General features: G+C 50.3%; 2 protein-coding genes across 10 annotated transcripts in view; one reads left to right on the forward strand and one right to left on the reverse strand.

The window, feature by feature from the left end:
* The window catches only part of Sptan1 (spectrin alpha, non-erythrocytic 1), a 70,454-nt gene extending 69,895 nt beyond the window's left edge, over positions 1-559 (forward strand). For all 9 annotated transcript variants that reach the window (XM_057754681.1, XM_057754680.1, XM_057754683.1 and 6 more), the window contains one exon: positions 88-559. In XM_057754681.1, the coding sequence (XP_057610664.1) occupies positions 88-213 (126 nt within the window). In that variant the 3' untranslated portion in view covers positions 214-559. The remainder of the gene's footprint in view (positions 1-87) is intronic.
* Positions 535-16,031, reverse strand: Dync2i2 (dynein 2 intermediate chain 2). Its single transcript, XM_057754689.1, is given in 9 exon segments — positions 535-861; positions 1,021-1,178; positions 1,395-1,627; positions 1,730-1,897; positions 2,148-2,257; positions 2,671-2,828; positions 3,416-3,525; positions 6,753-7,001; positions 15,846-16,031. Coding segments are annotated over 9 exon segments (1,611 nt in total). The 3' UTR covers positions 535-622.
* Positions 16,032-17,930: the final 1,899 nt, after the last annotated feature.

Here is a 17,930-nt window from a genome sequence, read left to right on the forward strand (position 1 = left end):
AGCCTGTGTCTGCTGGCCGATCTGGCCTGGCCTTACCTATGGGCACTTGTTGTCATGGTTGAGCTGACTGTACCACCTCCCCTCCAGAACCTGACCCGGGAACAAGCCGACTACTGCGTCTCCCACATGAAGCCCTATGTGGATGGCAAAGGCCGTGAACTCCCCACTGCCTTTGACTACGTCGAGTTCACCCGCTCACTCTTTGTGAATTGACCCTTGGCTCGGAGGTGAGCCTGACCCACATTGCCTGCCCTGCTGTCACCTTGCTGCATGTCACTTCCTCTGTGCTTTCAAGGAAAATATTCCAGACAATGTTACTTTCCAGTGTAACCGTAGGCCTGCTTAGCTTGGGGTAAGACTTGGTAGAAAATGGTGCTTCAGTAAACCGCTTACAGTCCAATCACAATCGCCATGTTGCTGTGGGACCCAAACCCCTGCACAGCCAGCTGCCCTCATTCCCACTTAAAATCAAAGCAGCTGGTTCATCTTCCTTACTCTCTCCTCCCTCCCCAAATTCTGTTTTCATGTAAAAGACAAATAAAGGACTCAGTTCTCCCCCTAAAAATTTTTGTTCCTCTTTATTCAACTTGGGACACCACATCCCTGCTGCTCCTTGTGGCCCTCAGGTAGCTACTTCCGCTTCCAGTTGATCCAAGTCCTCTGTCTCCCTGGGCCCTTGTTCCGTGAAGGCTGTGCTCAGCCGCCACACCTTCACCGTGCCCTTGGCATCACCGGCAGCTAAGAGCTGAGTCTGCTGGCTGTTAAATTCAAGACAGTAGACAGGACTGCCATCTTGGGTTTGTGTTATGGAAACTGTGGGTTTCTGTGAGCTTTTCTGGAGGTCAAACAGTTGTACATCACCTGCAGGGAGAAAGGTCCAGAAAAGAGAAACCACAGCTGGGAGAGGCTGTGGCGTGTACTTTTCCTGTGTGCCTTGTGGTGGGTGCCAGTAGCCGGGATAAAAACCATCCTCACCACGTGACCCCGACACTTAAGACAGGCCTTGTGACTCCTGCGTACCTTCCCCAGAAGCAGCAGCAAAAACCAAAGGGCGCACAGGGGACCAGCGCACGGCGAACAGGTACTTGTGAGAGAGCTGCAGTGAGGTCAGGGGCTGGGCCTGCAGCATGGAGTACAGGTGGACATGGCCATCGGTCCCAGCACTCAGAAAGAGATTCCTAGACAGTGCAGAAAAGGGCGTCTACATGGTGCTGCCACCATCACCTCCTCGGCCTCTACCTGTGGAAAATTCCCTTGGCCTCCACAGCTGTTAAAAATGGGGCAGGTCCTGGGACCAACTACCAAAGTACAAAGAATCAGAATGCTGGTGTTAAAGCCTGCGGCAGGGCCGCTTTCCCTGTGCCTGAGTGTCAAGCCCAGGCTGATGCCCCTACCTGTGGAAGGGAGAACAGCTCACAGAGTACACAGGGCCACCATGGGGAGAGAAGGTGAACTGCACCGGGGCCCTGAGGGGCACAGAGCTGGGTATCCGAGTGAGGGCAGCTGTCTCTGCTGCCAGGGAACACTTGAGGGGAAAGCCACCTTCTGTGCCCAGAACAAAAAGGCTGGAGTCGAAGCTGGAGAAGGCCACTGATGTCACCCCCACCTCGGTCTCTCCGCGGGGCGGCTGTGGAAAGTGGCAGTGACAGTAAGTCCTGACAGCCAGCGGGCAAAGCGAAGAACACCGACAGGCTCCCAGAGCCCAGCTTCCTTGAGCCTGGGTCCTTACCTTCTTCAGTTTGGTGCTCCGAGGCAGCTGCTGCACGGCCAGAGCAAAGCCCTTGGAGAGCCGCAGCTGCCCGGTGCCGCTGCCCCTCCAGAGCAGCACCCGCCCATCAGTGGCTGCACTCAGCACCTGGAAGCGGTGGCTGTGCCGGGGTTCAGGCAGCCACAGCACCTGGGGTGACAACAGAGCACAGGCAGAATGGAGGGCGTGTCCCCAGTGTCAGCCTCACCTGCAGCTGTGCCCCTTCCTTCTCCAGGCCACCTGTGTGGGAGGCTGAGAAGAGCCAGTGCCCTAGAAGGCACCCAGTGGGGAGCTGACTCAGACTGGCGCTCCAGGAATGCCCAGGCAGCTGTCTAACCGCCAACTCCTTGAAGCAGCTGATGCTAGCGCCCCCCACAAGGGTGTGGGAGTGGCTCCTGACCTGATAGACAGGGTCTGTGTGGGTGTCATCAGTCAGACCTGTGCGCCAAAGCAGTGGGTCCTCAGGGCGGCCCGCGTCCCACACCAGCACTTCGCCACTGTACAGCCCCCCTATGGGGACAGGATCACATCAGCCACACCCAGCAACCCCTTCGTGCCATGCAGTCAGAACAAAAGCCTCTTGTGAGGGTTTCCTGAGGGGAAACCCAAACTCAGTCTCTCCTTGCTGTGCCTCAGGGACCATGCCAGTAACCTACTCCTCCAGCAGGGGCATCTGCTGTCAGCACTGAGGGGAGCCCACCTCTTTATCCCCCTTTTCTCATCCTGCCTCTTGCACAGCCAGACTCAGCCCCTTTCAAATGACTCCTTCGTCCAAGCAGGCAGATTATCCCCAGCTACAGACAAGCCAGAGGGCCAGGACCACCTCACCGACTCCCAGGTGTCCTGCGCTGACCAGAAGCCTGTAGCTGGGTGGGAAGCAGAACCTTGGGAAGGGAGGAGGCTGGGGAGGGCTCAGCACTTACCTGCAATGTGTGAGGGCTGTGTGGGATGAAAGGCCAGGCACATGACGGCACTGGGCACCTCCACCACTACTGATGGCTGCTGGGGGTTCAGGCCTTGCCGGTCCAGGTTCCAGGTACACACATAGGACTTGAGCGTGCTCCAGTCCCCATCATCTAGCCTGCACGAGGACATGCCTGAGTGTCCTCAGGGCTCCCATCACCATCTCCACCTCTGCTCCGCTAACCCCCATAAAAATGAGCCTGTGTCCCCTTCACGATGGGTATATTCACAAGTCCCTCTGGCACTGAAAAGCGCAGGGGTGAAGTCACTTCAGGTCCCTGTCTGTATCCCCGGGTGTTACATGTGTAAGTAACATGTAGACAACACTACTCACATGCAGACTGCCCTGGAGCTGGGCAATAGCCCACTGTGAGCAGAGGACACTTGTAATTCCAGCACTTGGAAAGCTGAGACAAGATAAAAAGACCAATGCCATCCTGAGCTACATAGTGAGACCCCATGGTAGGGAGAAGGGTCCTCTGACCCCAAGTGTGCAACTGTGCATTAGTGGATAGGACCACAGAGCACCCAGCAACAGACACCAAAGTAAAGGCTGGTGACCAGCATGAGCCCAGGGCTGGCTGCCATGTAGGTAGACTTGAGGCATGGGCTCTCAGCCCCCCTTTACCCTGAAGCTAATGAAACAGAGGCCCAAACAAGTCTTGGGACCTCCATTATTTCCCACCCACCCCAGCTGTCACTCACCGGCCATAGGCACAGGCCAGCACAGAGCCTGTGGCATTCCAGGAAATGCTGGTCACATGCAGACCTTGCCCTTGGGCTGGAGGATAGACCAGGGTATGCAGACAGGACACCTGCAGAGACAGACCATTCCTAGTCCTAAATACTAAATCCATCTAGTAAGTGATTCTCAACCTGTGGGTCACGACCCCCAAAGGAGTCGAATGACCCTTTCACAGGGGTTGCCTAAGACCACAGGAAAACACAGATATTTACATTACAATTCATATCTAGCAAAATCACAGTTATGAAATAGCAATAAAACTACTGTATAGTTGGGGTCAGCACAACATGAAGAGCTGTGATGACGAGCACATATCAGGAAGGGTGAGAAGCACTGCTCTAATAGGGAGCCCCCAGGCAGCAGAGGAAAATCACAGCCACGTCCAGGCACCCCAAGGCCTACAAGCTGGCAAGTGTAGAGGAAAATGCAGACTAAAATCTGGACATGGGGTTCATCACTGCAATCCCAGCACTTGGGAGGCTGAGGCAGGAGGATCGCATGAGATCTAGCCAAGCTTGAGCCATACGGTGCCAACCAGGTCGGGTTCTTAACAGTACCCTGGCTCAACACACACACTCCCTCAAAGACAGAATAGACAGCCTTCACCTGCCGTCTGTGCCGGCGCTTTCAGAGCCTTGGAAGGCGCCTGAGAAACACAGTTGATGCAGCCACAAGCTCAGCTTAGCACATGGAGCAAAAGCTGCAAGCAAAAAAATGTCAACTTCTGCACACAGAGAAATGCATTACACCCCACTAGCCTACACACCTAAAAAAGGCTGGCATGCCAATTTTATTGTGGACTGTTAGACACCAGGTGGTGAAAGAGCTTTTCAGGCAGTGTCTCAATATATACCCCAGTCTAGCCTCAAACTCATGGCAATCCTGCTTCAGCCTCGTGCTGGGATTGCAGATGTGAGCCAACATCTCCCCTATCTCCCTATCTCCCCAAATCAAGGCTAGCCAGAATTACCAGAGCAATATAGTGAGATCCTGTTGTTCTTTTTCTTCTTCTGGAAAAAAAAAAAGGGCACTCTGCCTTGGGGCAGCCTACTCCAATCTGTCTTTGGAACATTTGCTTTGCTAAATAAATTCTGCTTAAACTGTCAAAAATAAGTAAACCAAAATATAGAAAGTGAAATGACAGCAAGGCAAAGCCTGGGCGGACTCTCCAGTCAGGCAGCCAAGTGCCTGCAGACCAGGCTCTCCTGTGGCTGGGATGAGCCGGCCAAAGTCCACGCTCTACCAGAGTAAGCCACTGCATAGATGCCATCAAGAAAATGGTCGGATGGGCTCAGGATTTAGCTCAGAGGTAGAGTGCTTGCCTAACAGGTGCAAGGGCCTGGGTTCAGTCCTCAGTTGCAGAAAAAAGGAAAAGGTTAGGGACAAGACCAAGGAAGGAAGCTCCTGAGGAAGGCATGGGCCTGTCACATGCAGCTCCTTGGCCTGGGATCTGCTTCCCCAAACTCCTGAACTTGTGGAAAACTGAGATCCTACATGCATTGTCACCTGGGCATGTCAGTTATAACGTTCACACTAAAGCAAATCGTAACTGGTCATGGTGATGCACATTTCAGGGGTCTCTGCAAGTTCGAGACCAACATGGTCCACATGAGTTCCAAGCTACATGGTGCAACCCTATCTCAAAAAAAAAAAAAAAAAGAAAGAAAGAAAGGGAAAAAAAAGAGTAAACCATGACCATGGCTCATGTACTGATCTTCCACTCGTCCAGAGGTCCCGAGTTCAATTCCCAGCACCCACATCAGGCAACCTACAACAGTATGAAACTCCAATGACAAGAGGTGACGCCCTTGCTGACCTCCGTGGGCACCAAACTTACAAGCACATACCCACAGGCAGAGACACAGACAGACACACACACGCACACACATACAATTAAATAATTCTGGGCTAGAGAGATGGTTCAGTGATTAAGAGCACTGGCTGCTCTTCCAGAGGTGATGAGTTCAATTCCCAGCAACCACATGGTGGTTCGCAACCATCTGTAATGAGATCTGGCGCCCTCTTCTGGCGTGCGGGCATACATGCAGACAGAGCACTGTGTACATAATAAATCAAGCTGGAGAGAGGGCTCAGCCGTTAAGAGTCCTGAGTTCAATTCCTAGCAACCACATGGTGGCTCACAATCATCCTGCAATAGGATCTGATGCCCTCTGCTGGCAAGCAGAGCACAAACATAAAAATAAATAAACCTGGAGGTCGTGGCTCATGCCTTTAATCCTAGCGCTCGGGAGGCAGAGGCAGGCAGATCTCTGAGTGCAAAGCCAGCCTGGTCTGCAAAACAAGTTCCAGGACAGCCAGGACTGTTACACAAAGAAACCCTGTCTTGAAAAACCAAAATCACTAAATTGTCTGACAACATACCTGGGAGAGGTGGAGGTGACCTGAGGCCCACTATAAAACAAGGAGACCTAGCCGGGCAGTGGTGGAGCACGCCTTTAATACCAGCACTTGGGAGGCAGAGGCAGGTGGATCTCTGTGAGTTCGAGACCAGCCTGGTCTACAAAGGGAGTTCCAGGACAGGCTCCAAAGCTATAGAGAAACTCTGTCTCGAAAAACCAAAAAAAAAAAAAAAAAAAAAACAAAACAAACAAAAACAAAAAAACAAAAAAAAAAAACAAGGAGGCTGGGCAGTGGTGGCGCACGCCTTTAATCCCAGCACTTGGGAGGCAGAGGCAGGCGGATCTCTGTGAGTTCAAGACCAGCCTGGTCTACAAGAGCTAGTTCCAGGACAGGCTCCAAAACCACAGAGAAACCCTGTCTCGAAAAACCAAAAAAAAAAACAAAACAAGGAGACCAACCCCATGGTTTAGTCACACGCGACACTTCAGCTGTCAATCCAGCTGTGCACACAGGTCCACAGGGGACTGCGTGCAACTGCCAAGGCATGCTGGCGCCTTTAGAATGCAGGCCGGGTTCAGGTTCCAGCTCAGACAGCTCAGAGCTGTGCAGCCCCAGGCAAAGCACTCAAGCCGCCCAGACCCATCTCTGAAGAGAAGATAACAGGAATAGAGTTGCCCGAGGAAAGAGACCACAGCAGGTCACTCCCGAGGGCGGTACCAGGCGAGGGGCAGGCTGCCCTAGATGCCCACACCTCTTCAGCCACTTGTTTCCATTATGGTCTCGGGCTTCCCCGGAAGGGTCACATCCTCCCAGGGTGAGTCAGTCCCACCCCCCCTGTACCTGGCACACTGGCTGCTGCTGGCACTGCAGGCACTGCAGTGAAGCAAAGCAAAGCAAGCTCTAAACAGGCCATGGGGCCGCAGGGAGGGGCCCTACCGTCTGCTGTGGCTCTGTCCAGTTCACCTCGTAGCCATCGAAGGCATGGCTCTGCCAGTTGTTGTTCAGCTCCCGGATGACCATGGCCTCCACTCTCCGGAGAAAGGCAGCAAGTTTGAGGGAGTCCTCCTGTGAAACGAGCGGCACGGCCACTGGCTCAGGAGCCTCCGTCTGAACCTGGGCGTCCGCATGTGTCCGGGCCTGAGCACAGGCCTCTGCTGTGGCAATGCCGGCTGTCTGGCAACTCTTCTGGAAGGAGATTAAAACCAGGGTCATGGGCCAGTGAAAAGACGCGGTGGGAAAGGTGCTTGCGGCCCAGTCTACGACTTGGGTTCAATTCCCAGACAACCCACATGGTAGAAAGAACAGACACCAGGCAGTGGTGGCGCACACCTTTAATCCCAGCACTCGGGAGGCAAAGGCAGGCGAATCTCTGTGAGTTCAGGCCAGCCTGGGCTACTGTCCTAGCTTATTCTCTGTTGCAAAATCAACTTGAGGATAAAGGGTTTATTTGCCTTACTGTTAGATTCCATCATTGTCTCATTCATAACTTTTATTTTTACTTTTTTATTCATTTATTTTGGGTTTGGTTTTTCAAGACAGGATTTCTGTGTGTAGCCCTGGCTATCCTGGAACTCACTCTGTAGACCAGGCTGTCCTCGAACTCACAGAGATCCACCTGCCTCTCCCAAGTGCTGGGATTAAAGGCATGCGCCACGACCGCTGTTTCAGCCAGGGGTTTTATCGCTATGAAGAGACACCATGACCACGGCAACTCTTATAAAGGAAAACATTTAATTGTGGTGGCTTGCTTATAGACTCAGAGGTTCAGTCCATTATCATGGCGGAGAGCAGACAGCCATGGTGCAGGAGCTGAGAGTGCTGCATCCTGCAGGCAATAGGAAGTAGACTGACTCACACTGAGGGAAGCTTGAGCAAAAGAGACCTCAAAGCCAGCCCCCACAGTGTCACACTTCCTGCAACAAGGCCACACCTCCTAATAGTGCCACACCCTATGAGATTCTGGGAATATGGCATTATGGGGGCCAATTACATTCAAACTACTATAATTATCAAAAGAAATTGGAGCCGGGCGGTGGTGGCGCACGCCTTTAATCCCAGCACTCGGGAGGCAGAGGCAGGCGGATCTCTGTAAGTTCGAGACCAGCCTGGTCTACAAGAGCTAGTTCCAGGACAGGCTCCAAAACCACAGAGAAACCTTGTCTCGAAAAACCAAAAAAAAAAAAAAAAAAAAAAAGAAATTGGAGCAGGAAGTAAAGTGGAGGCCACAGAAGGAGGCTGCTTCCTGGCTTGCTCAACTATCTTCTGCAACCCAGGTCTGCCTGTGACAGTGGCACCACCCACAGAGGCTAGGCCCTCCCAAAACGATGGTGGTGGTAGTGGTGCACATCTTTAATCCCAGCACTCCAGGAGGTAGAGGCAGACAGATCTCCAGGAGTTCAAGGCCAGTCTGGTCTACAAACCTAGTTTTACACAGAAAAACCCTGTCTCAAAAAACCAAAAAGGAAAGAAAAGCACTATAGACATGCCTGCAGAGCAGTGTGACACAGGGACCCCGCAACTGGCCTTCCTCTGCAGATGGCAGCAGTCTGCGTCAAGTCAACAAAAGCTAACAGTGACAAGAAACTAAGCAGGACAGGGGTCAATCTTCCCGACAGGCATCCATGACAAGTCAGTGGGAAGAAAGGCAGCCTCCGTCAGCCCGCCCACAGGCAAAGCAAGCAATGTTAGCCCAACAACAAGGCAGGGAAGGCAACGACATCAACACAGGTGGACAAAGCCAAAGCCTCTAGTGGAAACCGTGTGCTCAGTCTGGTGATGCAAGCCTTTAATTCCAGGACTCGGGAGACAGAAGCAGAGGCAGGAGGATCTCTGAGTTCCAGGCCAGCCTGGTCTGCATAGCAGGTTCCAAGCCATCCAGGGCTACCCTGTCTAAAAAAAGAAAAAATAATAAATAAAAGACAAAGGAAAGGCACACTCTAAACTGGAGACAGTGGCAGTGATGATCTGGGGCACTATCAGTCCACACCTGTGAGACAGCTCACTCCCTGCTGCCTTTGTATCAGCTGCAGACTTCTGTAGCACCATGCCTGGCTGCAGGACTCCATACTCTAGACACCATGCTCCATACTACAATAACGGACTAAACCTCTGAAACTGTAAGCTACTACCTCATTCAAATGTTCTCATAACAGTTACCATGGTCACGGTGTCTCTTCACAGCAAGAGAAATGTAAGACAACGACTCACACCTGCAATCCTACCACGTGGAATGTGGAGGCAGGGGGATCACAAGTCCATCCTTGGCTACAGTGGCAAGTATAAAACCAGCCTAGCCAGGGCGGCGGTGGTGGACATCTTTAATCCCAGTACTCAGGAGGTAGAGCCTCTGAGTTCAAGGCCACCCTGGTCTACAAGAGTTAGTTCCACCTGGCAGTGGTGGCGCATGCCTTTAATCCCAGCACTCAGGAGGCAGAGGCAGGCGGATGTCTGGAAGTTCGAGGCCAGCCTGGTCTACAAGAGCTAGTTCCGGGACAGGCACCAAAGCTACAGAGAAACCCTGTCTCAAAAAACCAAAAAAAAAAAAAAAAAAGAGTTAGTTCCATGACACTTAGGGCTGTTATACAGAGAAACCATATCTCAAAAAATCAAAAAAATTTTTTTTGCTTATGCTCAGTGGTGGTGGCACACACCTTTATTTTTGTATTTTTTTAAAAGATTTATTTATTTATTATGGGTACAGTATTCTAAGTATTCTGTCTGCATATATGCCTACAGGCCAGAAGAGGGCACCAGACCTCATGACAGATGGTTGTGAGCCACCATGTGGTTGCTGGGAATTGAACTCAGGACCTTTGGAAGAGCAGGTAATGCTCTTAACCTCTGAGCCATCTCTCCAGCCCTGGCATAGATCTTTAAGCCCAGCATTTGGGAGGCAGAGGCAGAGGGATCTCTGTAAGTTTAAGGCCAGTCTGGTCTAGAGAGCCAATTCCAGGATAGCAAGGCTACATAGAGAAACTTTTCTCAAAAAAAAAAAAAAAAAAAAAACACACACACACACAAAAAAAATTTGCTTGGCTTTTCTTTCCTGTTTGTTTGTTTTGTTTTATTCTGGTTTATTTATTTTTCAATTGCCTGTTTGTATTCAGAGAAAATGGAAGTGTATGGATTTGGATGGGTTGAGTGGATCTGGGTTGGGGGAGGAAAAACCATGATCAGAATGCGCTGCATGAAAAAGACTAGTTTAAAACAGCAGTAATACACGTGTGTGCCTACTTATTTTTGTGGTCCTGGGATGGGATGGAGCCTAAGGCCACACACCCAGGCCCTTCACCCTCCTTTCTGATCACAGCTACTCACTTGGTCTTGACAGTGTGTAAAAAGAGCCCACCAAAGAGCCCCTTGGTTTCTCCATGGTCTCAACACACCCCATCCATGACTGTTCTCTTCCAAGGCCTGTGGGAACACTTGGGAGACACTCTACAGGACAGCAGTAGAGCAAGCACCCACCTATTTGATCCAGTGTTAAGGACACACAGAACCTCTAAGGGCACTGAGTAGCTAAACGGGCAGCCAGATCCAGCCTCCCTCCTGTGCATGGAACCTGGTGTGTGTCGAATGTGTATGCACAGCCTCCCCGCCTTCCAAGGGCTCGAATACCCCAGGATGACTTCAAACTCATCCAGTAACTGAAGATGACCTTGAACTTGTAAGCCTCCTGTTTTTACCTGGGGTTACAGGTATGCTCCCACATCCAGCTTCCTCAGTGTTGGGAATTAAACCCCCAGCGCCCTGCATACAAGCACTCTACCAGCTGGCCCATACTCAGGCTGAAACTCGCCTGTGAGTGCTTCTACAGCAAATGGCTACTCAAAAAACTCCACCCAAGGAAGTGCCCCTCCTTGACCAGGCTGGGAGCAAATCTCTGTACTGCTGGTACTTTTGGTTAGTCTGTGTCTCTTCACACTGCTCTAAAGAGAGCCTAGAAACAAAAGTTCTCATACCTGTCATCCCAGTAATACCCTCTATTCCGCGCTCCAGGGAGATGGAGGCTGGGGGATTGTCATGAGTTTGAGATCGGCTTGAGCAACAATGTGTCAAAGCAGGGACGGGGCTCTAGGCATGGTAACATGCCTGTCATCCCAGCACTAAGGCAGCAGCAGCAAGAGGATGGGCCAGCAGAGGGCGCCATGTGCCACGAAACACAAGCAAAGCCCCAGCCGGCCAGTGGAGGAGTCCCCTCTCAGGGGTAGCGGAAGTCCACCGCACAGTCCGTGGGATGGAAAGAAAACTGTCCAAACTTCCCGGGTTTCTGCAGGAGGTAGAAAAGCACACAGGGCCCCTCCCTCCCCCAAAGAGCTAGTTCGTGTTCACTGAGGAAGCGATCCTGGAAGAGCTAGCCTGCAGCCGGGCGGTGGTGGCGCACGCCTTTAATCCCAGCACTCGGGAGGCAGAGGCAGGCGGATCTCTGTGAGTTCGAGACCAGCCTGGTCTACAAGAGCTAGTTCCAAGACAGGCTCCAAAACCACAGAGAAACCCTGTCTCAAAAAACAAAAAAAAAAAAAAAATTTATTTGTTGTGTATATAGTGTTCTGTCTGCACTCCAGAAGAGGGTACCACATCTCATTACAGATGGTTGCGAGCCACCATGTGGTTGCTGGGAATTGAACCCAGGACCTTTGGAAGAGCAGCCAGTGCTTTTAACCACTGAGCCATCTCTCCAGCCCTACATAGCACACATCTTTAGTACCAGCAGGTGCCTCTCTGTGATGGCAAAACCAGTCAAGGTTAAAAAGTGAGTGGCACACGCCTTTAATCCCAGCACTCGGGAGGCAGAGGCAGGCGGATCTCTGTGAGTTCGAGACCAGCATGGTCTACAAGAGCTAGTTCCAGGACAGGCTCCAAAACCACAGAAAAATCCTGTATCGAAAAACCAAAAAAAAAAAAAAAAAAAAAAAAAAGTGAGTTCCAGAGCCGGGCAGTGGTGCAGGCCTTCAATCCTAGCACTAGGGAGGTACAGGCTGGAGATTCTCTATGAATTCAAGGCCAGTCTGGTCTACAAGAGCCAGGACTGTTACATAGCTAAACTCTGTCATGCTGGAGAGATGGCTCAGAGGTTAAGAGCATTGCCTGCTCTTCCAAAGGTTCTGGGTTCAATTCCCAGGAACCACATGGTGGCTCACAACCATCTGTAATGAGGTCTGGTGCAGGCATACACACAGACAGAATATTATATATGAAAGAAATGAAAAAAAAAAAGAAACAGTTTGGGGTTTGGTTTTTTTTTTTGTTTTGTTTTGTTTTTTGGTTTTTTTTTTTTTTTTTTTGGTTTTTCGAGACAGGGTTTCTCTGTGGCTTTGGAGCCTGTCCTGGAACTAGCTCTGTAGACCAGGCTGGTCTCGAACTCACAGAGATCCGCCTGCCTCTGCCTCCCGAGTGCTGGGATTAAAGGCGTGCGCCACCACTGCCAGGCTTTGGGTTTGTTTTGAGATGGGGTTTCTTTGCGTAGCCCCGGCTGTCCTAAGACTCACTCTGTAGAGCAAACTGGCTTCAACTCAGAGACCCACCTGCTAAAGGCTTGTGTCACCATCACCCAGCTGACTAGGTTTAATCAACATCTGAACAGCTGATTACAAAGAAATCCTGAGGCCGATCTCTGTGAGTTCGAGGCCAGCCTGGTCTACAGAGTGAGTTCCAGGACAGACTCCAAAGCTACAAATAAAAACTGTCTCGAAAAACCATACACACAGGGGCTGGAGAGATGGCTCAGCGGTTAAGAGCATTGCCTGCTCTTCCAAAGGTCCTGAGTTCAATTCCCAGCAACCACATGGTGGCTCACAACCATCTGTAAAGAGGTCTGGCGCCCTCTTCTGGCCTTCAGGCATACACACAGACAGAAGATTGTATACATAATAAATAAATATTTAAAAAAAAAAAAGAAAAACCATACACACACACGGGAAATGCTGAAATAAATTAAGTTTTCAAAGGTTCTTTAGGCTTAGTACTGCAGAGGGCACTGGAGTTCAATGGTTGGGACAGCCGTGTGGAGGATGGAAACTGCACCTGGGTCCTCTGCTAGAGCAGCTGATGCTCTTGACTGCTGAGTCATCTCTCCAACCCACAAAAGTAAGTTTCTAAATTATAAGCACGCGTGCGCATGAGACAGGGCACACGGTGTGTCAGTGGACACATGCACATGTATGTTACAGGTCCCCACAGAGTTCAGAAAAGGGTACTAGAGCCCCTGGAGATGGAGTCACAGATGCTTGTGAACTACCTGACCTGGGTGTTGGGAACCCAACTTGGGTGGCTCTTCTTGAAGAGCAGCAAATGCTCTTAAGTACGGAGCTGCCTGCCAGCTCCAAGTTAGTTTTTCTAGGCTGAGGACATAACCAGGGCTGCAGCGCTTGCCCAACCTGACAGGCAATGGTTTGATCCCCAGAACCTCATCGTTATGCTACAGTGCTTCTGCATGCCGGGCAAACGCTGTACCGGGGAGCGGGGAGCAACACCCCACCAGCACTCCAATTATTCTTTTGTGGATGTGCAGCTGGTTTTCAAGATTTCATTCATATTTATGTGTGAATGTATGCATCTGGTGTCTCCCAGGTGTGTTAGTGTCTTCAGAAGATGGTATTTGATCCTCTGGTGTTGTGGAATATTACTTTTTAAAATAATTTATTTAACTTTGTTTTATGTGCATTGATGTGAAGGTGTCAGATCCCCTAGAACTGGAATCACAGACAGCTGTCAGCTGCCTTGTGGGTACTGGAGATTGAACCCTGGTCCTCTGGAAGAATAGCCAAGGCTCCTAAGCACTGAGCCATCTCTCCATCCCCAATGAAATACTACTTTAACTATGTAAAGATGTAAACATTGTTTATGCTGCATTAGTTTAATGACGTAAAGATACACCACTTTGCCTGCCTAAGGCTCCTGATTGGTTTAGTAAAAAGCTGAAGAGCCAGTAGTTAGTCAGTAGAGGGACAGGAGGGGCTGGTGGGCAGAGAGAATAAGTAGGGGAAGAAAAGAGAGAATGAGAGAGTCAGACACCTGGGGCCAGTCACCTAGTGGTGCTGGCACACACCTTTAATCCCAGCACTCAGGGAGGTAGAAGCGGGCAGATCTCTGAGTCTGAGGCCAGCCTGATCTAAAGAGAAAGTTTTAGACAGCCAGAGCTACACAGAAAAAAAACCTGTATCAGTGTCTTGGGGAAGGGGGAGCAGAGGGGAGGAGCTAATGTGCCAAGCATAAGATAAGGTTGAGCAATCATCACTAATATTAATTATCCGTGTCTTTATTGGGAACTGGTTTATGGTGTGGGATTTCTCTCTGTATGCTATGAATATGTTTTATTACCATTGGTTAATAAAGAACAGTGTTGGCCTATGGCAGGGCAGAAGATAGCCAGGCTGGAAGAGATAGAGAGTAGGGAATCAGAGAGACCCCATGTAGCTGCCGAAGGATCAAGACGCTGGAACACTGAAACCTTACCGGTAGGTTAAGGCAATACACAGATTAATAGAAATTGGTTAATTTAAGATGTAAGAGCTAGCTAGGAATATGCTAGAGTCATTGGCCAAACAATGTGGTAATTAATATAGTTTCTGTGTGATTATTCAGGTCTGGGCAGCCAGGAAATGAATGAGCAGTCTCCTACAGGTTGGTGGCCCCAAAGAAAGTCTGCTACACCCTGAAGTTGTATTACAGGCTGTTTTGAGTGGCTCAGCCAGGGTGCTGGAAACCAAAGTCGGGTCTTTTGGAAGAAAAGAAATCATTTCTTTTTGTTGTGGCTGTTTATTCTTCTGTATGTGGATGTTTTTCCTGGCATGTATGTTTTTGTACCACATGTGTGCCTGGCGCCTCCAGACATCAGAAGATGGTATCAGATCCCTGGAACTGGAGTTAGATGATTGTGGGCTCTGGGAAACAAATCCAGGTTCTCTGGGAAAACAGTGCTCTTAACTGCTGGGCCATGTCCCCAGCTGTTTGTTCGTTTTGAGACAAAGTCTCATGCAGCCCAGGCTGGCCTCAAGCTTCTGATTGTCCTGCTTCCGCTCTCCAAGCGCGAGATTTACAAGTGTGTGCCACGCCATGCCCAGCTCTACACTCGTCTGCCAATTCAAACGTCTCTAAATCTGTGACATAAACCACCAATACCTAGAGGAAGAAGCTGCCACTTTCTCCTGTCTCTTCCAACGCTCTCACAGTTATTAAGCAGGTAGGGGTGCTTGCAGTCACGCCTAGACACCTGAGTGTCATCCACAGGACCCTCATTGCACTACTACGGTCTTCTGACTTTCCACAAGCACACACCCGCAGTCAATGAATCATTAAGTAAAATACAATAAAAAGTTCAAATAATCTCCTTCAAGAGTCAGGAGATGTACCCTCTAGGGGGCAGGCTTTTATACTCCATATATCAGGATCATTTCTTAGAACCCTAAAGATCAGTCGAGGCAGTGGTGGTGCACACATTTAATCCCAGCACTCGGGAGGCAGAGACAGGCAGATCTCTGTGAGTTCGAGGCCAGCCTGGTCTACACAGTGAGTTCCAGGACAGTCAAGACAGTTACACAGAGAAACCCTGTCTCAAAAAACAAAAAACTAGAAAACCGTTTTAGCCAACCCTTAAGGTGCAGTCTGACTTTTCGAAAAACCAATGTCAGTTTGACATGACTAAAAATTAACATTCACGAAAAATCCTTCCAAACGCGGTGCTGGCTGATGAGAAGGCTCAACTGGTAATGGCACTTTGCCAAGCCTGACAACGTGAACTGGATTTCCAGGACCCACGCGTGGAAGGAAACAACTAACTTGTGTAACCATGGCCATGGCCCAGGCATGCTCCCATGCACTCACGTAAATTAAAAATGTCATTTAACAACAACATGGAATCCTAAGAGTTTTGTTCTCCTTGTTTTTGTTTTGCTTTTTTTCTCTTCAGACACTGGGGAGAGTCTAACGTGAAAGCATCCCCGAGTGAGTTTTTTCACTAAACTATGAAAACCCTACGCTGCGCCCCGGTCCTCCCGTCTGCGCCGCCCAGCTCGGGGCCCGCGCCCTCACCGTCTCCCCGCGGATGCCCTGGACGCCCCTCCATTGCGAGGGCACGGACGCCACGCCCAGGGTCTCGTCCTGCAGCGGCGCGGGCCTCCCGGGCCGCTCCGTGCCGCCGGCCCCGCCAGCAGCCAGGGTTGCAGCTCCGGCGATTCCAGTCCGCTGAAAAGGTCCGGGCTACGCGCGCATTGCCATGGCGACGGCCCCGCCCACTCGCGCCGGCGCCCTGAGACCTGACCGCCGCCGGCTTCGCTTCCATTAGCGGAAGTCAGACAAGAGGAAGTGAGGCTGACGGCGCCATTTTTGAACTGGTTACATCATCTTCCTTAAGGACCCGAAGAAAAATATGAAGACTCTTATCAATCAATACAGCAAAAAGTCAGTGGTTTTGGATTGTCCTATTCCCAGAAGCCATGTTTGCGTCCGAAACAGCTTTCAAGGTATAAAAAGAAGGGAGGAAGTGAGGCGTGGGCTCCAGGTTCAAAGATGGCGCTGAGCGGCCCGCGTAGAGGCGAGGGGGACTTGCTGCGGCCTACTGGGCCGAGCTGGTAGGGACACCAGGCTGGACGGGAAGCCTCCGAGTACTCCAAAAGCACACATTGCGCTGCTTGAGTCGGGAGCATTTTCAGTTTCTCCCTTAATGGAAAATATTCATACACAGAACGAAAGTGGGGCCCAATGGGTAGAAGGCCCAAATGAGAAAGTTTAAACAAAAAATAATAAAATTCTTGTTAAACTAAAATTAAAGACCCAGCCTCTGGGGATGAAGTTGAGCTCAATGATAGATTGCCCCGGATCAGTCCTCAACACACACACACACACACACACACACACACACACACACACACACACGGGCACAATTACAGATAATGAGTACCTACAACATATCAAGCATAGTGCCCAAAGTCATATGAATGTTATTAAATCCTCAACCTACAGAAGCAACTGCTTGGTTGCTTGCTTGTTGGTTGGTTTGTTTTTTGAAGTACTGGGCCTTGAACCCAGGGCTTCCTGTATACCAACCCCTATCCTCTACAATGAACTACATCTATAGCTCAATTGTTATTAATGCTTGTGCCTCTTGATTGCACTAACAAATCTGTAACTGTCCCAAACCACCCATTCTAGAGGTCGCTTGCCTAATATCCAAAACCAAGCCCTGAGTCTCTAGGCTGTAATCTGTTGTTTAGTCCACTGGGCCCATTTCCTCTTTTCTCAGGCTGGGAAGCCTCCCCCACAGCCAAGGCCAGGAGGGCCGATTAGATTAGCGCAGCAGCCCTGAGAAGGGAGGAAAATACAATAAAGAAGTCTTCCTCAAACGTCCCTGCCTAAGAAGAGCCTCTTTGTCAGGCCAGCTAAACTCTAGAAAAATTTTCAAACATCAAGGATTCCAAAAAAGTCACACTTGGGGATCAAAGGTTAAGGAGTCACTGGCCCCTTGCTCCTACAGAAAACCCGGGTTCATTCCAGGACAGGCTCCAAAGCCACAGAGAAACCCTGTCTCGAAAAAACAAAAAAACAAAAAAAACAAAAACAAAAAAAGAAAACCCGGATTCAATTCCCAGCACCTACTCGGCAGCCAACAACTGTCTGTAATTCTGGTTCCAAGAAGATCTGACATCATCTCTGGCACCATCTGTGTTTGGCCTAAAGCATCACCTCAAGTTGCTAACACCTTTTTTGCAAAAAGTCTGGAAAATTTGGCTTGGGGCTTCACCCGAGCTCCTGGCCCTCCCCTGGGCGTTTCCTCAGTCCAAACTCCACCTCCAAGAAAGTCCACCATACAGTGACCCCTCCCCATGGAGGGTCCAGAAAGCCCACCAAACAGTAAGCTCTCCCCCAGGGATGGGCGGTACCACTCCCACAGGTTATTTAAACTGTCCCCTAGAACCGGCAGTGGTGGCTCACATCTTTAATCCCAGCACTCCGGAGGCAGAGACAGGTGGATCTCTGTGAGTTTGAGGCCAGCCTGGGCTACAAGAGCTAGTTTCAGGACAGGCTCCAAAGCAACACAGAGAAACCCTGTCTTGAAAAACAAACAAACAAACAAAAAAAACAACCCCCCCCCCCAAAAAAAATAGCCGGGCGGTGGTG

The sequence above is a fragment of the Chionomys nivalis genome, chromosome 22 (genome assembly GCF_950005125.1).
Source record: "Chionomys nivalis chromosome 22, mChiNiv1.1, whole genome shotgun sequence".
NCBI classification, from domain to species: domain Eukaryota; kingdom Metazoa; phylum Chordata; class Mammalia; order Rodentia; family Cricetidae; genus Chionomys; species Chionomys nivalis.